Source organism: Sitophilus oryzae, unplaced genomic scaffold (genome assembly GCF_002938485.1).
Source record: "Sitophilus oryzae breed Bouriz unplaced genomic scaffold, Soryzae_2.0 scaffold_1576_pilon_pilon, whole genome shotgun sequence".
NCBI lineage: Eukaryota > Metazoa > Arthropoda > Insecta > Coleoptera > Curculionidae > Sitophilus > Sitophilus oryzae.
The window spans coordinates 8312742-8334693 of record NW_022146254.1 but is presented as its reverse complement, the minus strand read 5'-3'; the positions used below and the strand labels follow the sequence as shown (position 1 = coordinate 8334693).

Below are 21952 nucleotides of genomic sequence, written 5' to 3'. Positions count from 1 at the left end.
GTAGATTATGATATTTTCTTTAAAGTGATTTTATTTGTTTTTTAAGACACTTATAATACGAGAAAAGAACATTAATGAAGAAATATTCGTACGCATTGAGACTGTTGGTAGATGTAAATGTACAAATTTAAAGAATATTAAAACATGTATACATGGAATTAATGATTGTGATCAGTGCAAGTGCGATGGAGGATGGTAAGTATTATATCTAAACTACCTCTAAGTACTTGTATACAGGAAATATAATACCTTCATTATTATTCAATGAACAAGAGCGATAAAATCAGTATAGGCTTTTCGAATTAAAAAATAATAAAATAATAAAATATAATAATATATAATATAAAATTATATTATTTACATTATATTCTTCAACCTACAGAAATAGACTGGCCTCTGTTATATTTAGCTGGTTCCTTTCCACTTACCAACGTACGTAACAAATTACAAAATAAGGGTAAAATATTTACATATCCCTATTATTATTTACACATTAAATCTATCTTATATATAATTATGCCTCTTCAAATTTAATATCACTTTACAATACACAGAACAATAAAATATATAAATTTCAAAGTGCTGAATGCTATGTCAAAATTGAATTTCTGTTGCTGTAAATAAATGACCGATTTGAGGAAAAGAAATTTGGATACTCTTCCCAAAATTTGCAGATTTATATTCTGTAAATTTTGCTTCAACTGTACATTTTTGTGTGTTTACACGGTTTCTTGCTTATGGATGAATAACCAGAATTCAAACGGTTCAAAAACGCGGTTTTCACTTTACTATGCTACATTTTTATGAATCTAAAGGTGCAACACACAGATTTGTCCTAGTCTTCTTGTTTTTTGAAATGCAGGGAGAATTTAAAAATACTACATTTTTCCATCCCCTGCATGTATCTCGGTTATCTTAAAAGTGTAAGGGGCCAAAAAGTTTTTTTCAAGCGGTCAACTCAAACTTAAAAATAAAAACCATAAAACAAATTTAAAGGGCGTAAATATTGTAGAATAAAATACAACTAATAATATAAAATAACCACAATACTAATAGATGGTACGTTACTAATAGTAATAGCGAACTTTGATCAGGGCGCTGCAAATGGACAAATGTTGTATAGCAGCAAAAGTCTTGTATGACCTGGCTACCGAGATGACCTACCTGTAATTAAAGAAAAAACATGGTGTGAGCAACAATGTTACCAGTTATTATTAAAATAAAGTGAATTTAAGTGAATAAAATTAAACAGATACTTGAATAATTTATTAATAGTCCAATCTAAAAATATAAGTTTAAATAAAATAATAAAATGCCACACATGCTAGTCACACAGACTATTAAAAAATATGCCAAGGCTATCAAATGCCACACAGGCTAAAAAACAAGCCACACAGGTTATCAAAATGCCACACAGGCTAATCACACAGACTATTAAAAAAATATGCCACACAGGCTATCGAAATGCCACACAGGCTAAAAAACACGCCACACAGGCTAGTCACACAGACTATTAAAAAAAATATGCCCCACAGGCTATTAAATGCCACATAGGCTAAAAAACAAGCCACACAGGCTATCAAAATGCCACACAGGCTAAAAAAATACACAAGTTAATAGAAACTACGCTACGGGACTAACTACTTGTCAAGGCTAACTACGCTACAGGACTAACTAATCTTCATGGCTAACTATAGAAAATAATAAAGTAAAATAAAAATAATTCAATCAAGAACAATTTGTGTCTTTGTTGTGAGTTTTTTTTGTATTTATATGCACGCGAAATACCCGATCGATTTTGTATAACTCATGCGCATGCGGGGAAGCAAAGGAGCAAAAGTGGGGTGCGGCTCCCTAGCTTCTAGTGATACTGTATTGATTGATATTTGAAGCCTTTTTTAAAAGTGCAGGTACCATGAATTTTGAGCTTGTTGTTTACGTTCGAAATTCCATTGCGCTCCGGGCTTTGAAGTGTTTGTTTATTTTACGTCAGATAAAGAAAACGTAGCATAGAAAAATAGAGTTTTTACGTAACTAATCAAAAGGTGAAAACTGAGTTCCGTAGAGTTTTTCACGTAGAATACATTGCCTTAACTAGATTTTCGCTGGGAGCTGTCATTTTTTAAATGTGATCAAAAACTTATCTTTTTTTAAGGAATGTCTTATATACTTTAGATCTGGTTTAGATCAAATAAACTTTTAGTCACGTGATTAAGCTTGACCGGCACAGCGTTGCGCCCACTTTTAAATCTTTACAGTTATTTTTTACGCCAACAAAACTCACCTCCTTAACAGCCCTTAAGGGACATAAAGGGCCATTACTACCGCTTTCCCGTTCAAAATATTCTAATAAGATTGCGATGAGCCTTTTACAACGGCTATTAAGCTATCTTGTACACTTAAGGGAGGTTCTAAAAAGAACAATCTTCGACTGCAAGATATAAAAAAATGGTAAAAATAAAAAAGTATTACAACATAATTTATTTAAACCGAAAACTCGTAATACAAAATTAAAGTGTCAAAATTAATGAAAATGGCAAGAAATAAATAAATAAATGTGGTAACCCGATATTTTTTACAGCAGAGCTACCACCTGAATCCCCAGAGAAACATTTAAATTCCAGATAGTCAGCCCGGCACCGAATATGTATATGGTTGGCAACAATCAATTTAAAAGTCGCGCCTTTAATTACGCAACTAAAAGTTTAATTGGTATCGCTTATATATATTTTTTTAAATTTTATTTGCCTTGATATGAGCTTTCTAAAATTAGGTAATAATAAATAAGGTAATCAAAAGAATCGAATAATTTATTCGGCGTCAAATTCTGGTTATTATTCCATGGTCGTTTCTGTGTGAAAAATTATTGCATAAGTGTATTAAAAATATCAATGACTGATCGACGGCGTGTTATATTAAAGGCTGCACAAGTTTATTTTCAGTGCAGTTTATTAAGATAACACTATGGAAATATAAATTAAATTAAATAAAATTATAATACCTTTTGCATTTCTTATCTTAGGTAATTTACTTTTTACCCTAGGTAATTTTGTCAATGAGTGATTATTTATGTAATGTTGATATAGAAAATGTCAAAATATATTTACGTACGCTTTGTGTCTCAAAATTGGTCACCTTTATAACTTTTATATGTTTTCAGTTCATGTTAGTATATGACATAAATTGGGATTGATTGACGTATTGAATTGTTTTCGGTCACTTCCTTTTTCACCGGAAATGACTATAACTTTTGATTTTTAAATGACACCTTTGATATGTTTGTACTTTATTCGATAGAAAATGACACTTTGAATAGAATGCCATATCATACGTCAACTTTTGACATGTATGACATGATATGTCATTCTATTCAGAGTATCATTTTTTCTATCGAATAAAGTAAAGTATGTATATCTGTCATAATCTAACATGTTAAATCTGTTTTTTTATCTTAAAAATAAAAAAGTGATTGGGGTGAGCCACATTTGAGACGCACCCGGTATTGTAATTATAATAGCTCCCGTATATAGCGTTTAACGCATTGGGAGTAGCAAGGTACAGCTTGCTATGCTAGAGCCGTCCGGTATGCAAGGAAAGTAATGTGGCTAGCACTACGCTTCAACCGCTTATTATTACCTCAGGATTGTGAATCCCAAGTACTCACTTAAGGTTGAGTCGACCTAGGTACCCAAACTATTTTTATTTTAATAAAAATAGTCGGCTGATGAAATGCCGGGTGTAGGATTCGAACCCACTACCTTGAGATTGGTAGACGAGAGCCTGTACCTCTACGCCACCGGGCACCATAAAAAAAATTTTAAGTATTATATTATAAAAAATATAAATTTTTATTTTTTAGGAAGGGTGAATATTGCGAGGAAGAATGCACTGGTAATACAATTGGTTGTATAGCCAATACATCGGATTATTATTGTTCGGGAAGGTAGGTATTTAAAATAAAATTTAATATCAATGTAGACAAAATTGTTTTTGTGCTTAATAAGAATAGGCTTGTTAAATATCTACAGTGGCCATAATGATGAGCAAGACTGGTCTTGGTCTGCAAGACCGACCAGTGCTAGATTTCCGCAAGTCCAAGATCAAGAATGGGTCTTAGAATATACTCAAAAGAAAAATTATACTCCTCCGTTGTTGATATACTCCCAGTTGATGATATATCAAGAATGTACAACGTTTAGGAAAATTTCTTGGATTCTCGTATTGGATTGGATTGAGTTGGGGTGCAATAACGAAACTTGCAGTGTACCGAGCAATTATAATCCTCACCATGTTATATGGGAGCGAAACCTGGGTGCCGTACCGCCGACACATGAACGCATTAAGCTTGATTTTCATGCATCCGTTGTCCGACGATACGATGATACGATATTAATTTTATTGGTTGAATTTAAAGACTTCAATTGGTTAACCATTACTAATCAATCGAAGTTTTAAATTAGACCAATAAAATTAATATAGTATCATCGTATCGTCGGATAACGGATGCATGAAAATCAAGCTTTAAACAAGTTGCAACAGAGACACCTTAGACAACTCTTAAGAATCCGGTCGTTCCATCATGTCTCAAACGTATCGGTCCTTGAAAAAGCTAACTGCGAGAGTATTGTAGTCATGGTTACAAAATTCCGCTTAAGATGGGCTGGTCACGTATGCAGAATGCAAGAAAACCGCATACCAAAATCTCTGCTTTACGGTGAGTTTTTAGTTCACAATAGAACTCAATGGCGAAGAATTGTAAACTCAGTTAATAGCTCCAACCAAAAAGTAAAGAGGCAACAAAGCAATGAGATTTTTGAATAATGTCCGGAGTGCGGTAGGCAAATCACATATGGGGCTTTTCAGTCACAGAAAATCTCATGAAAGAAAACGCCTTGCGTGACCATCTTCCGATGCGTGACTTGTCAGCGAGTAATGGCAGAGTAGCAGTAGTAGGATTGAGTTGGTAGTATTGAACAATAAAAAGGATTGGAAGAGAGAAACGTTTGTTCATCTGGTAAAAGGTCATACCATAACGTGGTATACTTACTGATGGTTCTAAAACTAAAACAGGAACAGTATTTAGTTTGCATCCTACAGAAGCAGAGCAGGGTGCAAACTAAATACTCCGAACCATAGACTTAAAATAAAATATAGACTGAGCATCTCATTCATAAATAGCTGGAACATGCGGTCAGACAATATCTTGTTATTGTTGTGTTATTGTTTTAGGTTATAACGAGTGCGACACGAGCGATAGATAGGTTGCCTCTGTCGTAACGGTCGTTCCCTGACGACTCTGCCGAGAAACACAACACTGTCTTTCGTTTCTCAAGTACACCTGAGCTCTCCGTCTCATAGCCGGGTAATTTTTTTTATTTTAATGAAGCTATAATTAAATTAAAAATATATCGTATTTAAACTTTTTTATATTTTATTAAGATTTAGGACAGGTTTTTTAAATAAAAGTTTAGAAAAAACGTCTTAGAGTCCAAAAAGGATAAAAATAATAAAATACACGTTATAGAATTATTAACAGGGTTATAATTATGATTTTGTTACAATGTAAGTAAGTAAATAATGTAATGTGAGAGAAAAAATTCAGATTTTACATTTTACTAAAATATTATCTAAATAAGCGCCTTTCTACAACAACGCCACTGACTCCCAATGGATAAATTGAGAGTTGCCTACCGGTCAAAAGTCGTTTCAAGAGTTAAATGGATTATTTAAGTCAAATTTCTTGCAAATTTGGCACTGGCGAACCATATTTTATAGTTTTTGAACAGAAAAAGTCAATAAAATAAACACTTAAGGACTACAAGCTAAGAAAATGCGTTAATACAGCCGGGGAGATAGCGGCAACAATAAATGAATGAATAGGCTCCCTCGCCTCTAATCGGTGTTGTCATATTGTAAAGAACTTATCCTTATGAAACAGTATCCGACTTATAATTTAGTAGTATAAGGACTATTTAATACATCTATGGAATATTAAAACTTACTTTATTAAACTGTAGTATTAATATCTCAATAAATGTGTACAACAAGAAAAAAAATATTGATAATATTAAAGACGTGACAACATAGGCTGGATGAGGAAGGCTCGGTCGACTGTACCCAGAAGTAAACATGTGTACAAAAAAGGTTGTTTGTCCGCGTTGAAATGTAAATAGTGTAGTCTATATTTTATTTTTAAGTCTATGCTCCGAACCAATGGGCGCCCTACTCCAGCATCCTTCAGGCAGAAATCTACGCTATCGAAAAATGTGCACGCGTATAACTTAGATAGGAACTAGAGGTAGGCAAAAATGGAACGAGTCGTTCGGCGTTCCCTTGAACGAGCATTAAAAATGAATCGTGAGATTCGATTCACTGCTTAGAACACGATTCGTTCAATTGAACCGTGGCCAGCACGGTGTTGTATTATTGTTCAGAGACTCGGCTTGAGAATAAACCAAGAGTAAACGCAAAACGTAAAATTTTATTGAAAAACGGCAGACACAATATAAACAGAAACACCAACTACAGATTATTATCGCTCTCATGACATATACACATAATGCAGCTAGCCATACATACATACCGGATTCATAAAAGCCATACGTACCCACGGATTCATAAAATTTGAACGAAAGAGTTGTAAAAAGAGTCGTGAGAATTATTGAATCGGATCACAATGCGATCGTTTGTTTCTACGGCTCGTTCGTTCAGAGTCGTGAGAATTGATTCATTGCTTACTATTCGGTTCGTTCAATTGAATCGTGGTCAGCACGGATCTATCAGATGTGAAAGATGAGCCGTAAAAAAGAGTTGGATCACAATACGATCGTTCGTTTCTACGGCTGGTTCGTTCAAAGAGTCGTGAGAAATGATTTATTGTTTACAATTCGATTCATTCAATTGAATCGTGGCCAGCACGGATCTATAAAATTTGAACGATGAGCCGTAAAAAAGAGTCGTAAGAATTGAATCGGATCACAATGCGATCGTTTGTTTCTTCGGCTCGATCGTTTAAAGAGTCATGAGGATTGATTCATTGCTTACAATTCGGTTCGTTCAATTGAATCGTGGCCAGCAGGGATCTATAAGATTTGAACGATGAGCCGTAAAAAAGAGTCGTAAGAATTGAATCGGATTACAATGCAACTGGTTTGTTTCTACGGCATGCGCTGCGGTGATATAGATATAGAGAGTGTCGTAAAGCCCTAAATAAACATCATGGGCATAAAATGCAAACGAAAAATTTACAAGAAAAAAAAACTTATTTATACTGTGCTTAGTACGGGAGTATCTGTAATGTATTTAATTTTCACGTTAATATTTTTGTTAATATAATATTTATCGACTATAAACCATTAAATATCGGACTAAAAGACAAAATCGTGTTCTTACACGAGTGCCATAAAGTGTTGAACAACAAATGAAAGAACTGTAGGTATATTTCTTTTTCTGGTTCCTTAAGTAATTGTCCGACTAAATTATCGCCGGTAGTGCCAGTTACGACTCTTGTTTTTATGAAACGTAAATTTTGCATGTGGTTCGTTCAAATGAACGAATCATAGGAGTCGATTTGATATGAAAATTGAATCGTGTGCTTCGATTCACTAAAAATAATTGTAATGCTCATAAATAATAGGAACTATTGTGCCGCCCACCAAGAAATAGAAGGCATAGAAAAAGCAAAAGATCTAGCTAGAAAAGAAGCAAACATTCCACTAACTGGACAGAACCGTTTTGCTTTCCAAGTGGAAACCAATTTAGATCGGAACTCAAGATCCTAGAAGACTGCATCCGTAAACTAGAATCGGAATCGTCCAACGGTCTAGGACACTCTACCGAACTTAGGACCGATAAAAATAGAAGATTTTCCTTTTGGGTTAAGTAAGAACAATCTTCGGTTTGTCACGGTGTTTTTTTAACAAGACACTCTCCTCAATGAACACCTCAGTAGATTGAAGCTAACCGCGATTGCAGATTCTGTGGCAAAAGTGGGGAAACACCAGAACACCTTATCACTTAATGCGCCGAAACGACAACTATTCGTCCCATAAATTTTGGTACGACTGATATCGTAGATGGAGAAGCCTAGCCTCTGTGGAACAGTCTCAGGGCTTTTGCCAACCCAAGCCCTGAGACTGTGGGATCAGTTGTTCCCGAGGGGTAAACCGCAGAGGAATTATGGTGTACACTATGAAGGAATTCTACAGGAATTCCAATGAATTACGAGGAATTCCAAGGAATTCCATAGGAATTACTAGGAATTCCAATTATTTCCGTAATAATTCCAATGAATTCCAAGGAATTCCTTAGAAATTTAGAGGAATTCCACAGGAATTAAGAGGAATTACAAGCAACTTTATAAAAAATTAACGAACATTAGTAAACCATGAATACTATAATAGGTAGTACTAAATTTAAAGAAAAACGTTTTGCAGGCGATTTTTTACTATCCGTTTTTCGTTTTCGCTTCCAAAATTTCCCAATATCAAATATCTACAGGTTAGATATTCTTTTAATTTAATATTGTACTCTCGATTATATATCTAAAATATTTTCCAATAGTACGGCCGAACTACCCCCGAGAGATCTACTTATAACGTTCCCTGATTTCGCCATTTTAAAGAAACCCTCATAAGATTTTTTTATTCAGTACTCAGAAAGTGTAAAGTTGATTTTTTCCATTTCCTCGGAATAATACCTAGGTATATACTATAGGGAAATTAATACAACTTTAGGTGCACTTCATCAATGATACCATGCGTAATCTTATGGAATCTGGTGATCGTATTATGACGTGCAACTGAAGTTTTATTAATTTCCTTTCCTATAGATACGAGTATAACTAGGTACCTATCATTTTCAAAAAATTCCGAGAAAAATTAATTTTAATAAGTAAGTGCCGACATATTTCCAGTATTTTTACCTCATGATCCCCTATTAGTCCTAAAATTTAACTAAAAAAACGTAAATCTCGTAATAGTACTTTTTATAGTTAGATCTAGTACTTATAGAGACATTAGACATTTATAAAAATCACCAGAAAATTCATAGCGGAACTGCGAAACCGACGTGGCAACGCTGGTTCAGACTGAAAGAGTTACCGAGTTCATACCAAGGAATTCCAAGGAAGACCTTGAATGATTGACCTTGACCTTGAAGACCAGGAATTCCAAGGAATTCCGAAGGAATTACGAGGAATTCTGAGAAATTATTTGAGTAAAAGGAATTACGGTGTACACTTTTCCCTCTGCGGTTTACCCCTCGGTTGTTCCCATACCAGTCTACATTCTCCATTCTATATAAGACCAAGACTAAGCCTGCAAGGCTTTTGCGGTCTTACATTTTTTCACGTTTATACGGGGTGAGTTTTCTACGATGTTCTCTATGGGTATCTCGGAAACTACTGAAGATAGAGAGTCGGTTAAATTGGGAAAGAATTGCAGCTTTGTGGGGTCATAAATGTGCGCCTTTCAGATTTTTGAAAAAATTAAGCCATGAATTTTTTCAGAAAAGTTCATGGCTTACTGGATATTTCGAAAAAAACAAATTTCGACTATTTTAAAAATTGTCCCTAATTCCATTATAATCTATTTTAGACAAAAAAATTTCAAATAAAAGTGGTAGATAATCACATCCCTAATGACTTTGTGTCCTCTATTTTTTTTCTAAAGCCTGTCATTTTTGACATATGACACAAACTTTTTTTTTTAAATGGACACCATAGTTAGCCATGACTTTATAAAAAGCGCCAATTTTAAGCTTCTCATCGATATAAGCCATAATATGTTTTTTTTTTAAATTACGCACATACGTTACATACAAATAAAAATAGATTATAATAAAATTAGGGACAATTTTTAAAATAACCAAAATTTGTCTTTTTCGAAATATCTAATAAGCCATGAACTTTTTCAAAAATCTGAAAGGCGCATATTTATGACCCCACAAAAATGCAATTTATTTCCATTTAACCGACTCTCTATTTCCATTAGTTTCCGAGATGCCCATAGAGAACATCGTAGGAAAGTCATCCTGTATAATACAACCAACATACACCCAAAAACTTTACTTTCAAACACTGAACATGCATTTCGCTAACCAAGTTATCAACAGATGATTAAAACTAAACTGGTTAGCGAAATGCATGTCTAGTGTTTAAAAGTAAAGTGTTTTGATATATTGTGGTAATTTAGTGTTTTATTGTGCTTTCATTACCCCTATCTCTATAAAATAGTGGTTTACTTTTAGAGGAGAGTGCCAGTGCGGAAAGTGTGAATGTGAGAGGACTTATAGCGGAGAATTTTGCCAATATAAATGTCCAGTGGATGACAATGGAAAAATCTGCGCTGGGCACGGCACATGCACGGATGGTAACTGTGTTTGTTTTTCGGATTATTCAGGTCACAATTGTAATTGTTCCACGTCACTAGAATCCTGTAAATTTGGAACTGGTAAGAATAATGTTATTATTTCTTAACATTTTTAATTTATAGTCCTTTTTAATAAATTCTAAAATTTCACACTTAATAACGGTCAGTGATACTTCTGACCGAAACGTTGTATAAGCAAAATAAATAAAGACAATGGAAGTCCGAAACTCTTTTAGTTTTGAAATTATTATTATTTCATATTAATTGGAATATATTTGTTGAAATTCATTGTTATGTTCATAGTCCAAGATCCCAGAGCGATCAGACATAACTTATTTTTACAAGGATGAAACATTAGGCTCTCAGTAGTGCTCACATGTGCTTTGAATACAGACGTGTTTGTGGGGTTCGCCCTGTGACACCTTGGCAGATGCCAGGTGGAAAAGGTAACTAGAAATAAGAGTTACTTAACTTAAATGTGTATGGCTGATTTTTATATATAGGTTAAAAAAAAATTATTAGTTATAAAGTATCAGACACTTTCCATCGACCAGAACTTTTGCACAGTGCAATGGGTAATCCATTAAGTCCAACAATAGCCTCTTTACTTATGAATGGTGTGGTGTCAAATATATTAAGGTCGCTACCATTTTCTGTCCCATTTTTCTTAATATATGTAGACGATTTGATAACAGCAGTACCGGAAGATAAAATCGAAACATTCCGTAGCCTTTTGAACAGCTACCATCCCAAAATTCTTTCCTGGACGTTGAAATTTTCAGAAATGAGGACGGGACACTCATGACTAATTGGTTCATAAAACCAACCAGTTCAGGTAGAATTCTAAACTTTCATTGAAATAATCCAATTTCGCAGAAAAGAGCAACAATTATAGGCCTATTAAATAGATTTGAAAAACTTAGTCACCCATCTTTTTTTAGCAAAAATATTAAGACTATCAAGACCATTTTACATCAAAACAATTATCCTTCAAGCTTTATAAACCGATGTATTAACAGGAATAAATCTAAAAAACTGAGTACCTCGTTAGTTGACCCTGGAACTAAATATGTCAGATTTCCTTTTATTGATAACCTTTCACATAAAATAAATCGATGCTTTATGAACACTAACACTAAATTAGCATTTTATAATTCAAAAACGACATCGTTCTTGTATACTAAGATCAAAGATCTAACTCCGTTGCTAAAACAATCCAACTTAATTTACAGCATTCCTTGCTCTTGCGGCAGTTGTTACATTGGTCAGACTAAGCAATATTTAGGTAATAGGGTTAATCAACATAGAAACGATTGCAATACTCGGAACAAATCTAAAAATGATAAAACTGCTTTGGCCTCACACCATTTTGACACCGGACATGAATTTCATTTTGATGATGTTATGGTATAAACGCAACATAGGCGAAATGATTCATATTAATTTGAACAAAACGGTCAACATAAGGTCTGATACTCAGGGTCTCAGTGTAATATATAGCAACAGTTTAAATAAGTACAAAAAAATTAATGAAAGAAGAAATGTTTAGCCATGCAGGTTTTTTTTTGTCTTTTTTTTTGAGTGTGTTGGGGGTGCTTTCGGGTGTGAACATTTTGTGAGTCTTTCTTCAAAGCTCTCTTACTTTTTCCTTCGCGATTGTGTGTTTCTTCCTTGTGCAGAGTTATTGTAATGGCAATATTGTCAGTATTCGTGGTATTGATATTGCCACATTGAAGTTTTGTGGCTGTTTCATCTACACCTGTTAATTATTTTTGTTTATACATATATACCTAATTGTGTACTCAATGTGTTATTTATTTTAGTTTTCATTCGCGATTTTAATTAAACGTATTTTTTGCTTCTTTTATATTATGTTTCTTTAATTTTTAATATTTTTTTAGTCTTTTATCTTTTATTTGTTGAAAATAATTTTAAAAAATTATTTAATTTTGATTGATACTATCTGATACTATCGGGCCCACATTATGATTCCGTTTGTTTATTTATGGCGATGCCGACCGACCTGCACATATAGGGAATTGACTAGGGCTCTTAAGAGCAACTAGAGACACGGGGAAAGAAATTAACGATAAAGAAAGCAAAAAATCAATCTTTATCAATCCTTTTTTTTTGTACGAAATTAATTTAACTGGTGTCAGTATGACACAAACCGAGTATCGGTGTATATCGGGCCAAAAAAATACCTGTTAAGTTTCTGTTCGATTCGTCTGTATGTGTCTTAGTGTTGGCGGTTGGAATCGCCATGAATGTTTGTAGGCATAATGTGGATTAATATATGTTTTGAGTAAGTGGTCAGTTAATCTTATTTTGATATTTTTAAAAAAACTGCTTCTCCTATAGTGCCTGAAGAAGCGACAATAAAGTCGCGAAACGTCCCAAAAACATTGTTTCCTTTCAAGCCTTCCCAAACACCAACGATTTTTTTTTCTGCATATTAACTACTGGGAACTAACAATAATCATATCAAAAATTATTATGAGCGCGGGAGAACCTTTGGTCATTACAATTTGTCTGGCTAATTAAATATAATTTTATAACAGCTTTCTTAATAACATATTTATGTAAAAATCAGACATGTAAAAATAAGTGAAGTTCATTTACTTTTTGTGGAGCTTTAAAGCGTCTGATAATAGTTCTGGTTCATGGAAAGTGTCTTATACTTTTGATACTACATCAGAGTAATATTCTACAATATACAGGGTGGCGCACCTCATTCACCCCGGTTGATTATACGAAAACAGAAAAATGTAGAAACAAAATATTTTATGGGTATATGTAGGAAGGCAATGTGCATAATTTAAAACTATTTTGAAAATATATTTTATAAAAAAAACTATTAGGCGGAAACCTGTCGTTGGAAGTGTAGAAAATGAATTTGCCGTAATTGGGTCTTTTATAGAAATCCATATATCTACAATCTACAAGTCATCGTAAAATAAATCAAAGAACTACATACTTTTTCTTTTTTCTTGATAGATTAATAAATACATAGGTATTTAATAAATATTATTTATTAAACTATTGTAGATAAATTAAATAAAAGTAAACTGGTATAAAATTTAAATAGAGTCCATAAACTAATTTCGATTTTGAAAATAGCTACTAACTGTCACTAGAAACTCGCCATGACGACACTAGCCCTCTTGATTGCCATTTTATTGAAAAATTGCTCTTTATTCAAAATCTAAGCTAGATAGGTATAGGGAACCCTAATATAGTTTGTGAAAGAGCATTTGAATGTAAAATATATCCTTAAAACAGATCAGCAATTTTTGGTACCCCTGTATAAATTTAAGGAAACAATAAAATTTTACAGTAGAGTTTATTTCTCTACCTTTAAACTCAGCACAAGAATTAATTCTGAAAAGTAATGTACAGGGTGTTAATAATCTATTATATTGTAGCACGCATATTTAAATATCTTCAAATATCTCAAAAACTAAAGATTTTAAACTTATTTAACCTTCATAATAAATGCCTTTTTTTGGGTCCAAGGATCCAAAAACGAAATAAAATACCGGGTGTTCTATAAGAAAAAATATAACTTTGGTATGGATCTTAGTTCTGACATACCCTGTACATTTCAAAATGATTTTAAAGTATGCACATTGCCTTCCTACATATACCCATAAAATATTTTGTTTCTACATCTTTCCGTTTTGGTATAATCAACCAAGACGAATGAGGTGCGCCACCCTGTATATATAAAAGGCTAAGGTTTCATCCTTGTGAAAATAAGTTATGTCTGACGCTTAAGCGCGCTGTACATAAAATTCAAGGTCGTGTATCACGAGCTAGCGTTACGAAAAGTGATAACTATCGATCGCGCGCTGGGATTACTCCTAGCGGGAATTCCAACCCGTGACACAGGCACACAAGCTAGCGAGACAAAAACAGCCTACGGCTTCGAAATGTGTAAATGAGAAATTTAATGTATATAAATATACTGTCAGAGCATATGAATAATGTTATACAACATAAGTTTTATTTTTCCTTAATTTTAGATGTGCTGTGTAATAATAAAGGTACATGTAGTTGCAACGAATGCCAGTGCGATGATAATTTCTTCGGAGCTTATTGTGAAAAACTAAAAGGGGAAAATCAGGTTGATGAAAATTTACTTTGCAAGAATTTTGACAGTATAGTTAAAGATAACCAAGAAAACATTGACGATACGAGCACAAGCACAGCAGATAATATAACAACATATTTAAAATATGTTTCTCAAAATTATATTTGTAGTAAGTATTACTGTAGTATATAAGTATTGATCATCATCATTATCATCATCATTATTAGCTTATTCAACCACTTCTAATTATTATGGTGTAGCCTCCCTCACATTTTACATACTACCTTTGTAGTTGGGCCCATTGTTGTCTATTATTGGCTATGCAGACCCAAGTTACTCCTGCTAATTTCCTAATATCATGGTCCCTTCCCAGGTTTGGTCTTTTTCTAGGTCCCTTACCTCCTCGTGGAACTACAACCATACTGTAATTTTTGTGGATCATCTGTTATCCGTCCTTCTTGCCAGGTGTCCTGCCTATTGGTACTTGAGTGATTTGATTCTGTGGATGGCGTCCATTACCTGAACCTTTTTCGTATCGACTCTATTCTTTTATGATATTTCTTTGTTATTCCCAGCATATTTCGTTCCTTTGAGCATTGTGCAATTTGTAGTTTCCTTATAATGTCAATTTTAAGTGTCCAGCTTTTGCATGCATAGGTCATGACTGGTAGTACACATTGACTGAGTTTCTTCCATAAGTACTCCATAATAACTTAATTCTTCTATTGATTTCTAGTAGTGGAATATACGTATTCTTCTACTATTTCCAGTGTTATGTTATTAATTAGAATGCATTTTCTGTCTACTAGTTCGTTGTATATTACTATAGTTTTTGCTAAATTTATCTTGACTACAACCCATTTTATTGCTGGCTGTATTTAGTTCGTTAATTTATGCTTCTAGTTCTTCAGAACTATTGGCAATTAGGGCTAGGTCATCAGTTTATTTACTTACCTATTATTATTAATATATGTAAGTAAATAAATAAATAGAAAAGAAATCAAATATAAATAAATTTAAATATATATTTAATATTTTAGAGAACATATTTAGATGTTATCTTTATTTCCTATTTCAACGATCACACTAAAAAATAACTTATAGCGATTTTCCTTAGCCTATTTATCTATAACTATGCTGTCCATAGGCTTTATCATTTAATGTTTCCTAGTATTATTATATTATATATCTAATTCAGTTTCTAACAGTTATTCTTTGACAGATGTTCTATTCTTGTTTTGTAACCTGCTTTCAAAACTACTTCCATCATAATAGTTAGATATATGATGCCTCTTTTCTTTATTTAAATTTATTTATATTTGATTTTTACTTATTTATTTATTTACTTACCTATCATTATTACGATATGTAAGTAAATAAATAAATAGAAAAGAAATCAAATATAAATAAATTTAAATATATATCTAATATTTTAGAGAATATATTTAAATGTTTACAAGCAAAAAAATAGAGAGGTACGAGCCGCCATTAAGGTAGGAAAAACAGATATTTGGGAAAGAAGGTGTCAGCAAGTGGAAAGCCTAATAGGGGGCGCACGGAGTACTGAGGTATGGAGAACAATCCGACAAATGAAAACCAATCAAACGGACAAGCTCTTGAATAGAATGGATATAGAAAAATGGCGCAACTACTATGCAGAATTACTGACTGAAAACCGACCAGAATTCCAAGCAGTAGAAGATGAGAACAACCTTGCAGGCACTTTAATGATAAGCGAAACAGAAGTACACCAAAGTCTCAAAAGAATGAAAAATGGGCGGTCACCAGGTCCTGGTAATATTGTAGCGAAATTGTTAAAGTGTGGAATCCAAAGACTGCGCTGGCGTCTGGCAAAGCTATTTAACCAGTGCTGCCTGCAAAGTAAACTACCCCGAGAATGGCGAGTGGCTCACATAGTGTCCATCTTCAAAAAGGGAAATCGTAACGACCCCGCTTGTTATAGAGGCCTAAGCATTAACAGTTCGGTCAGCAGACTTTTTGGAAAGGTGCTACTAGAGTAGGCTCAGGAACAGTATTGGTGACGAAATCTCGAAAGACCAAAGCGGATTCACACCGGGGAAATCTTGCACAGATAACCTTTTTGTCCTGCAGCAGGTGATGGAAAAAAAGATAGCAGTAGATCAAGAAGTTCATCTAGCATTTATTGATTTGGAGAAAGGGTACGACTCTATTCCCCGTAGCAAGATATAAGTGTTGAATATCTTAGAAGTAGATAGACCTTTGCTTAAGATAATAAAAGAGCTATATAAAGAAAATGAATCGTACGTTAAGATAGGACACAGGCTATCTAATCCAATTAACACCACAAAAAGGTTGCGACAGGGATGCAGCTTATCTCCTCTGATCTTCAACGCTTACGTCGAAGTAGTCCTTAGGGAATGGAAGACGAAATGTCAAGGTATGGGAATACCCATTGAGGACAACACACTATTTACCCTGAGCTTTGCAGACGATCAGGTCGTGATTGCGCAGTACTCATACGATCTAGAGTTCATGACTAAGAGGCTTTATCAAGAATACAACAAATGGGGACTTCAGGTTAGTCTAAAGAAGACCGAATACTTAGCTGTCAATTCCAATGCTTGTTTTGAAGTCTTCATTAATGATAACGTCCAGACTCAACAAGTAGACAAATTTAAATACCTGGGTGCTACTATCAACAACGAGGGTTTGGGCAAAGTAGAAATACAAACCCGAATTCAGAAGAGCAAACAAGTTATTGGATGTCTTAACAGCCTCTGATGGGACCGAAACTTGTTTGCAACAACTAAAAAGAGACTTGGAAGAACATTGGTGGAGTCAGTTCTTTGCTATGGTTCAGAGCTATGGACTCTGAGTGCAGACGCGAAGCGCAAAATCCAAGTTGTTGAAATGGACTACCTTAGAAGAAGTGCAGGTATATCTAGGATGGAAAAAAAGACAAACGTCAGGTCAGGCGTATCATGAATGCATCGGAGGAAACAGTACTAGATCGAATCGAAAAATCCAGCTTAAAATGGTTTGGACATGTTCTGCGTATGCCGGAGAACAGGTGGCCAAAAAGAGTTTTTTAATGAGCAAGAAATATCATAAAAGAATAGAGTCGATACGAAAAAGGTTCAGGCAGAAGAAAGAGAGGTAGACCTAGAAAATCCTGGAACGGAACGGTTACGGAAGCAATGGAAGCTCGTAACCTAGAAGCTGATGACGCTCTAAATCGAGATGTGTGGCGTAGGGTAACGGGAAGGCAGCAATAGGCTGTAGTTGGAAATGAGTATTAAATACTTAAACCAAATCCCGTTTATATATATTTAAATGTTATCTTTATTTCCTATTTCAACGATCACACTAATAAATAACTTATAGCAATTTTCCTTAGCTTATTTATCTACTATGCTTTCCATAGGCTTTATTATTTAATGTTTCCAAGTATTATTATATTATTATACCTAATTCCGTTTCTAACAGTTATTCTTTAACAGATCTTCTATTCTTGTCTTATAACCTGCTTTCATAACTACTTCCATCATAATAGTTAGATATATGATACCTCTTTTCTTTATTTACATTTATTTATATTTGATTTTTTTTATTTATTTATTTACTTTATACGTAAGTAAATAAATTAAAAGAAAAGAAATCAAATATAAACAAATTTAAATATATATCTAATCTTTTAGAGAAGATATTTAGATGTTATCTTTATTTCATTTTTCAGCAATTACACTAAAAAATAACTTATAGCTATTTTCCTTAGCCTGTTTATCTATAACTATCCTTTCCATAGGCTTTATCATTTAATGGTTCCAAGTATTATTATATTATTATATCTAATTCCGTTTCGAACAGTTATTCTTTAACAGATCTTTTATTCTTATCTTGTAACCTGCTTTCAAAACTACTTCCATCATAATAGTTAGATATATAATGCTATCTTTTCTTTATTTTAATTTATTTATATTTGATTTTTTTATTTATTTATTTACTTACCTATCATTATTACGATATGTAAGTAAATAAATAAATAAAAAAGAAATCAAATATAAATAAATTTAAATACATATCTAATATTTAAGAGAAGATATTTTGATGTTGTCTTTATTTTCTTTTTCAGCGATCACACTTAAAAATAACTTATAACGATTTTCCTTAGCCTATTTATCTATAACTATCCTTTTCATAGGCTTTATCATTTAAGGTTTCCAAGTATTATTATATTATTATATCTAATTCCGTTTCTAACAGTTATTCTTTAACAGAGGTTCTACTGTCTTAAGAGTTAGATATATGACGCCCCTTTTCTTTATTTAAATTTATTTATATTTGACTTCTTTTTTATTTATTTATTTACTTATCTACCCATCATGAATTAGAAAACATACTTTGATGTTTATCCTTTTAGTTCCTTTTTCAGCCTTCACGCTTGAAAATAACTTTTTTTGAGAAATTTTTCTATAACTATTTTTTCTATCTATAACTATTTTTTCTATAAGCTCTATCATTCACGGTTACTAAGTATTATTGTATTATTACATTTGATTTCGTTTTTAACTGTTACTTTTTAAAAGATATTTTATTCTTGTCTTGTAGACTGCTTTCAAAACTACTCTCATCATAATACTTAAATATATGAAACTCGTTTCCTTTATTTAAATGTATTTATATTTGATTTGTTTTTTTTTATTTTGATTTATTTTGTTTTATTTACCTACCTATTATAATATCAGAGAACAGACTTTGATTTTTATCTTTTTATTTTCCTTTTCAGCTTAGACAATTTTTTATTGTAAAGATTAATATTAGCGGATTTTGTTTCTATAGGTCAAGAGTGCACCATTGTAAGTTTTGAAGGTAACGACAGATGTAAGTTACGCTACTGTTATGAGAAAACAGATTTTGGGGGCATACAGCTCTTGGTAACTCCAAAATATTGTAGCAAAACTGCCCAGGCTTATGGCATAAATCTTGCAATAGGTAATAAAACGTAGTACTATTATTATTGGCATAATATATAAGAAATATTTATGTGCGATACATTTATGGCAACACAAGCGAAAACACAAAAATGTGTTCTTTGCATGTATAATCTATTACTAAAGGTAACTCTATTTTGAAATATTTTCAATTGTCAATAATAACGTAATTTAAATAAATGTAATAATCAATGTCAAGAGTAAAGCTTGATTTTCATGCATCCTTTGTACGACGATACGATATTAGGTTTATTGATTGAATTTAAAGACTTCGACTGGTTATAAAATTAATCAGTTTAAAATTTATTGCACTTTTATGCCTCCTTTATCGGATGTACGATTTGCTTGTGACTGGTCTCATTTTATGTTTTCATTTCCATAACGATTTCGCTCTTTTACTTATAGTCTAAGAGCTAACAACGTTTTCGAGAGAGAATTTTAAGAAAGCTGGTTAATATATCTTTTGTTATGCTCTCCTGTACAGAGTGCGACCGTCTGCATCTGGCTGCCGGTAGACGTTGCGTTCACTACTGCGCAACCATATCTGTATTCAGCATCTATTCACTACTGCGCATCACAAATTCGCCCTGTATTTCAGGGACTTAGAAGGCTAGGACAAACCTATATGTGGCATATTTAGTTTCATAAATAAGTAACAAATTAATGTGAAAATCGCATTATTGTATCTCTACCCATAAACGAGAAATCTCATAAAACACGCGAAAATGAGATACCCTGTACATATGTGATCCGCAGTTGTGAACCGCAGTAGTCTACCGGCAGCCAGACGTCCCGCACTTTGGTCAGGAGAGCATAGCAAAAGATATATTAAAGAACCAGCTTTCTTAAATTTCTCGTTTTCCCGACGTTGCTAGCTCTTGTACTATTATATTTTTATTAAGATTAGATTAAATTTGTCAAAAAAGTGTCAAAACTTCCGTTATTGTACGATCTTTCTCCGTTGACGGGCTGGAGTAAAAAACTTGCGGATGAAAAATAGCGTGAAAACGCTATGATCAATCAGAGCACCGTCGAGTCGGACCATCGCATTAACCTTTGGTAATAACGGATAACGGACGCATGAAAATCAAGCTACTTGCAGAACGGATGAACATATTTCTACTTTGGTGCATTTTTTAACCGTCCATTGGCCCAATGTGAGGTCATTATAAATAGATATCCTCAATTGAGGGAATAAAAGGAATAAATTGTCAGAGTGTGAGAATATGGGCGTTTTGTTCGCTCAATTGAGGATGTTTATTTTTAGGAAAATATCTTACTCTACTTAATATTTCGTATTATCAAGCATATTCATATTTTTACATATTATGTATTTAATGCAGCCGAAATAGTTTGTATTATACTAATTTTCCATTCTTTTAGGTCTTTTTACCGCCATAGTTGGAGTAGGTATTCTGTTCATATTTATTAAGAAATGGCAAATTTCCAAACTGGATCAAGCCGAGTTTAAAAAATTTCAGGCAAGCAAAGCATCTGAGACTATCGAATCGAATCCATTATATAAAAGTCCATTAACGTCTTACCGAAATCCTTTAAAACGTTAGAGGAAAATGCTGAAAATAAAATATGTCCACACAGAATTTTTAAAACTCTGTATGTTGATTGTATATGTATTTTTATAGACTGAATCTTAATTTAATGGTCCTTATGATTTTTTAAGATTTTTAATCAAAGAGACATTTATTTAGAAATATTGAATCAAAATAGGTTATTATAATACTATTATTAAGAGGTTAACATCATCATAAAATTATCATATTAATATCCATATATTATTTTTTACAGTAACGCACAGTATTACATAAAATATAATATCATTATGTTACGTTTCAATACATATTCAAAAAAAATGTAAGTGCTACATAATAACGCAATAAAATTATGGCTTAAAAAATTGTTTATTTATTTATTTATTTTAATGTTTTTTCATTTTGCAGCATAGTTTGCGACTTGTAATATTCGAATTAGAATTTCGCACAGTGGGTGAATGGAAAGAATCAAAACAATTATAAATAACAAACAATATTTCAAAGTGATGTAGCTAGTATAATTTAATATTTCTGATGAATTAATTGATAATTATTATTGATCAGAAATATTAAATGATAGTAGGATTACAAATGTTTTTGAAACTTTTGAAAACTTTGTCATTTATTTAGTTGTTATCTTATGTTATTTTATGAGACAAATAAAGAACAGAAACAAAAGAATAAACAAAATTTGGAAATAAATTTGTTCAACATGTTATGTTTTAAATAATGATACATTGTTACTTCTATTTAAAAAATAAAATGCCTCGATATTATTATTAAATAAAATCAAACATTTTTAAAAAAGACTAATAAAAAACCACAAATATTAATAAACAATAAAAATAGCTAAGGCTAATTTATGAACATTTTTAAATCATCAATTTTAAGGTATCACCGTGTATCACGTTCATTGCTCACTTCGTATTTTGTTGAACACGGAGTTAAGCCTAGTTCAGACACGGC

The 21952-nt window shown here is 32.7% G+C and overlaps 1 protein-coding gene across 2 annotated transcripts in view; it reads left to right on the top strand.

Annotated features, from left to right (window-relative positions):
• The window catches only part of LOC115879260 (integrin beta-nu-like), a 96957-nt gene extending 75606 nt beyond the window's left edge, over positions 1-21351 (top strand). For both annotated transcript variants that reach the window (XM_030895973.1, XM_030895972.1), the window contains 6 exons: positions 47-195; positions 3860-3943; positions 10249-10451; positions 14396-14632; positions 19285-19437; positions 20820-21351. In XM_030895973.1, coding sequence (XP_030751833.1) covers positions 47-195; positions 3860-3943; positions 10249-10451; positions 14396-14632; positions 19285-19437; positions 20820-21001 — 1008 coding nt within the window. In that variant the 3' untranslated portion in view covers positions 21002-21351. The remainder of the gene's footprint in view (positions 1-46; positions 196-3859; positions 3944-10248; positions 10452-14395; positions 14633-19284; positions 19438-20819) is intronic.
• Positions 21352-21952: the final 601 nt, after the last annotated feature.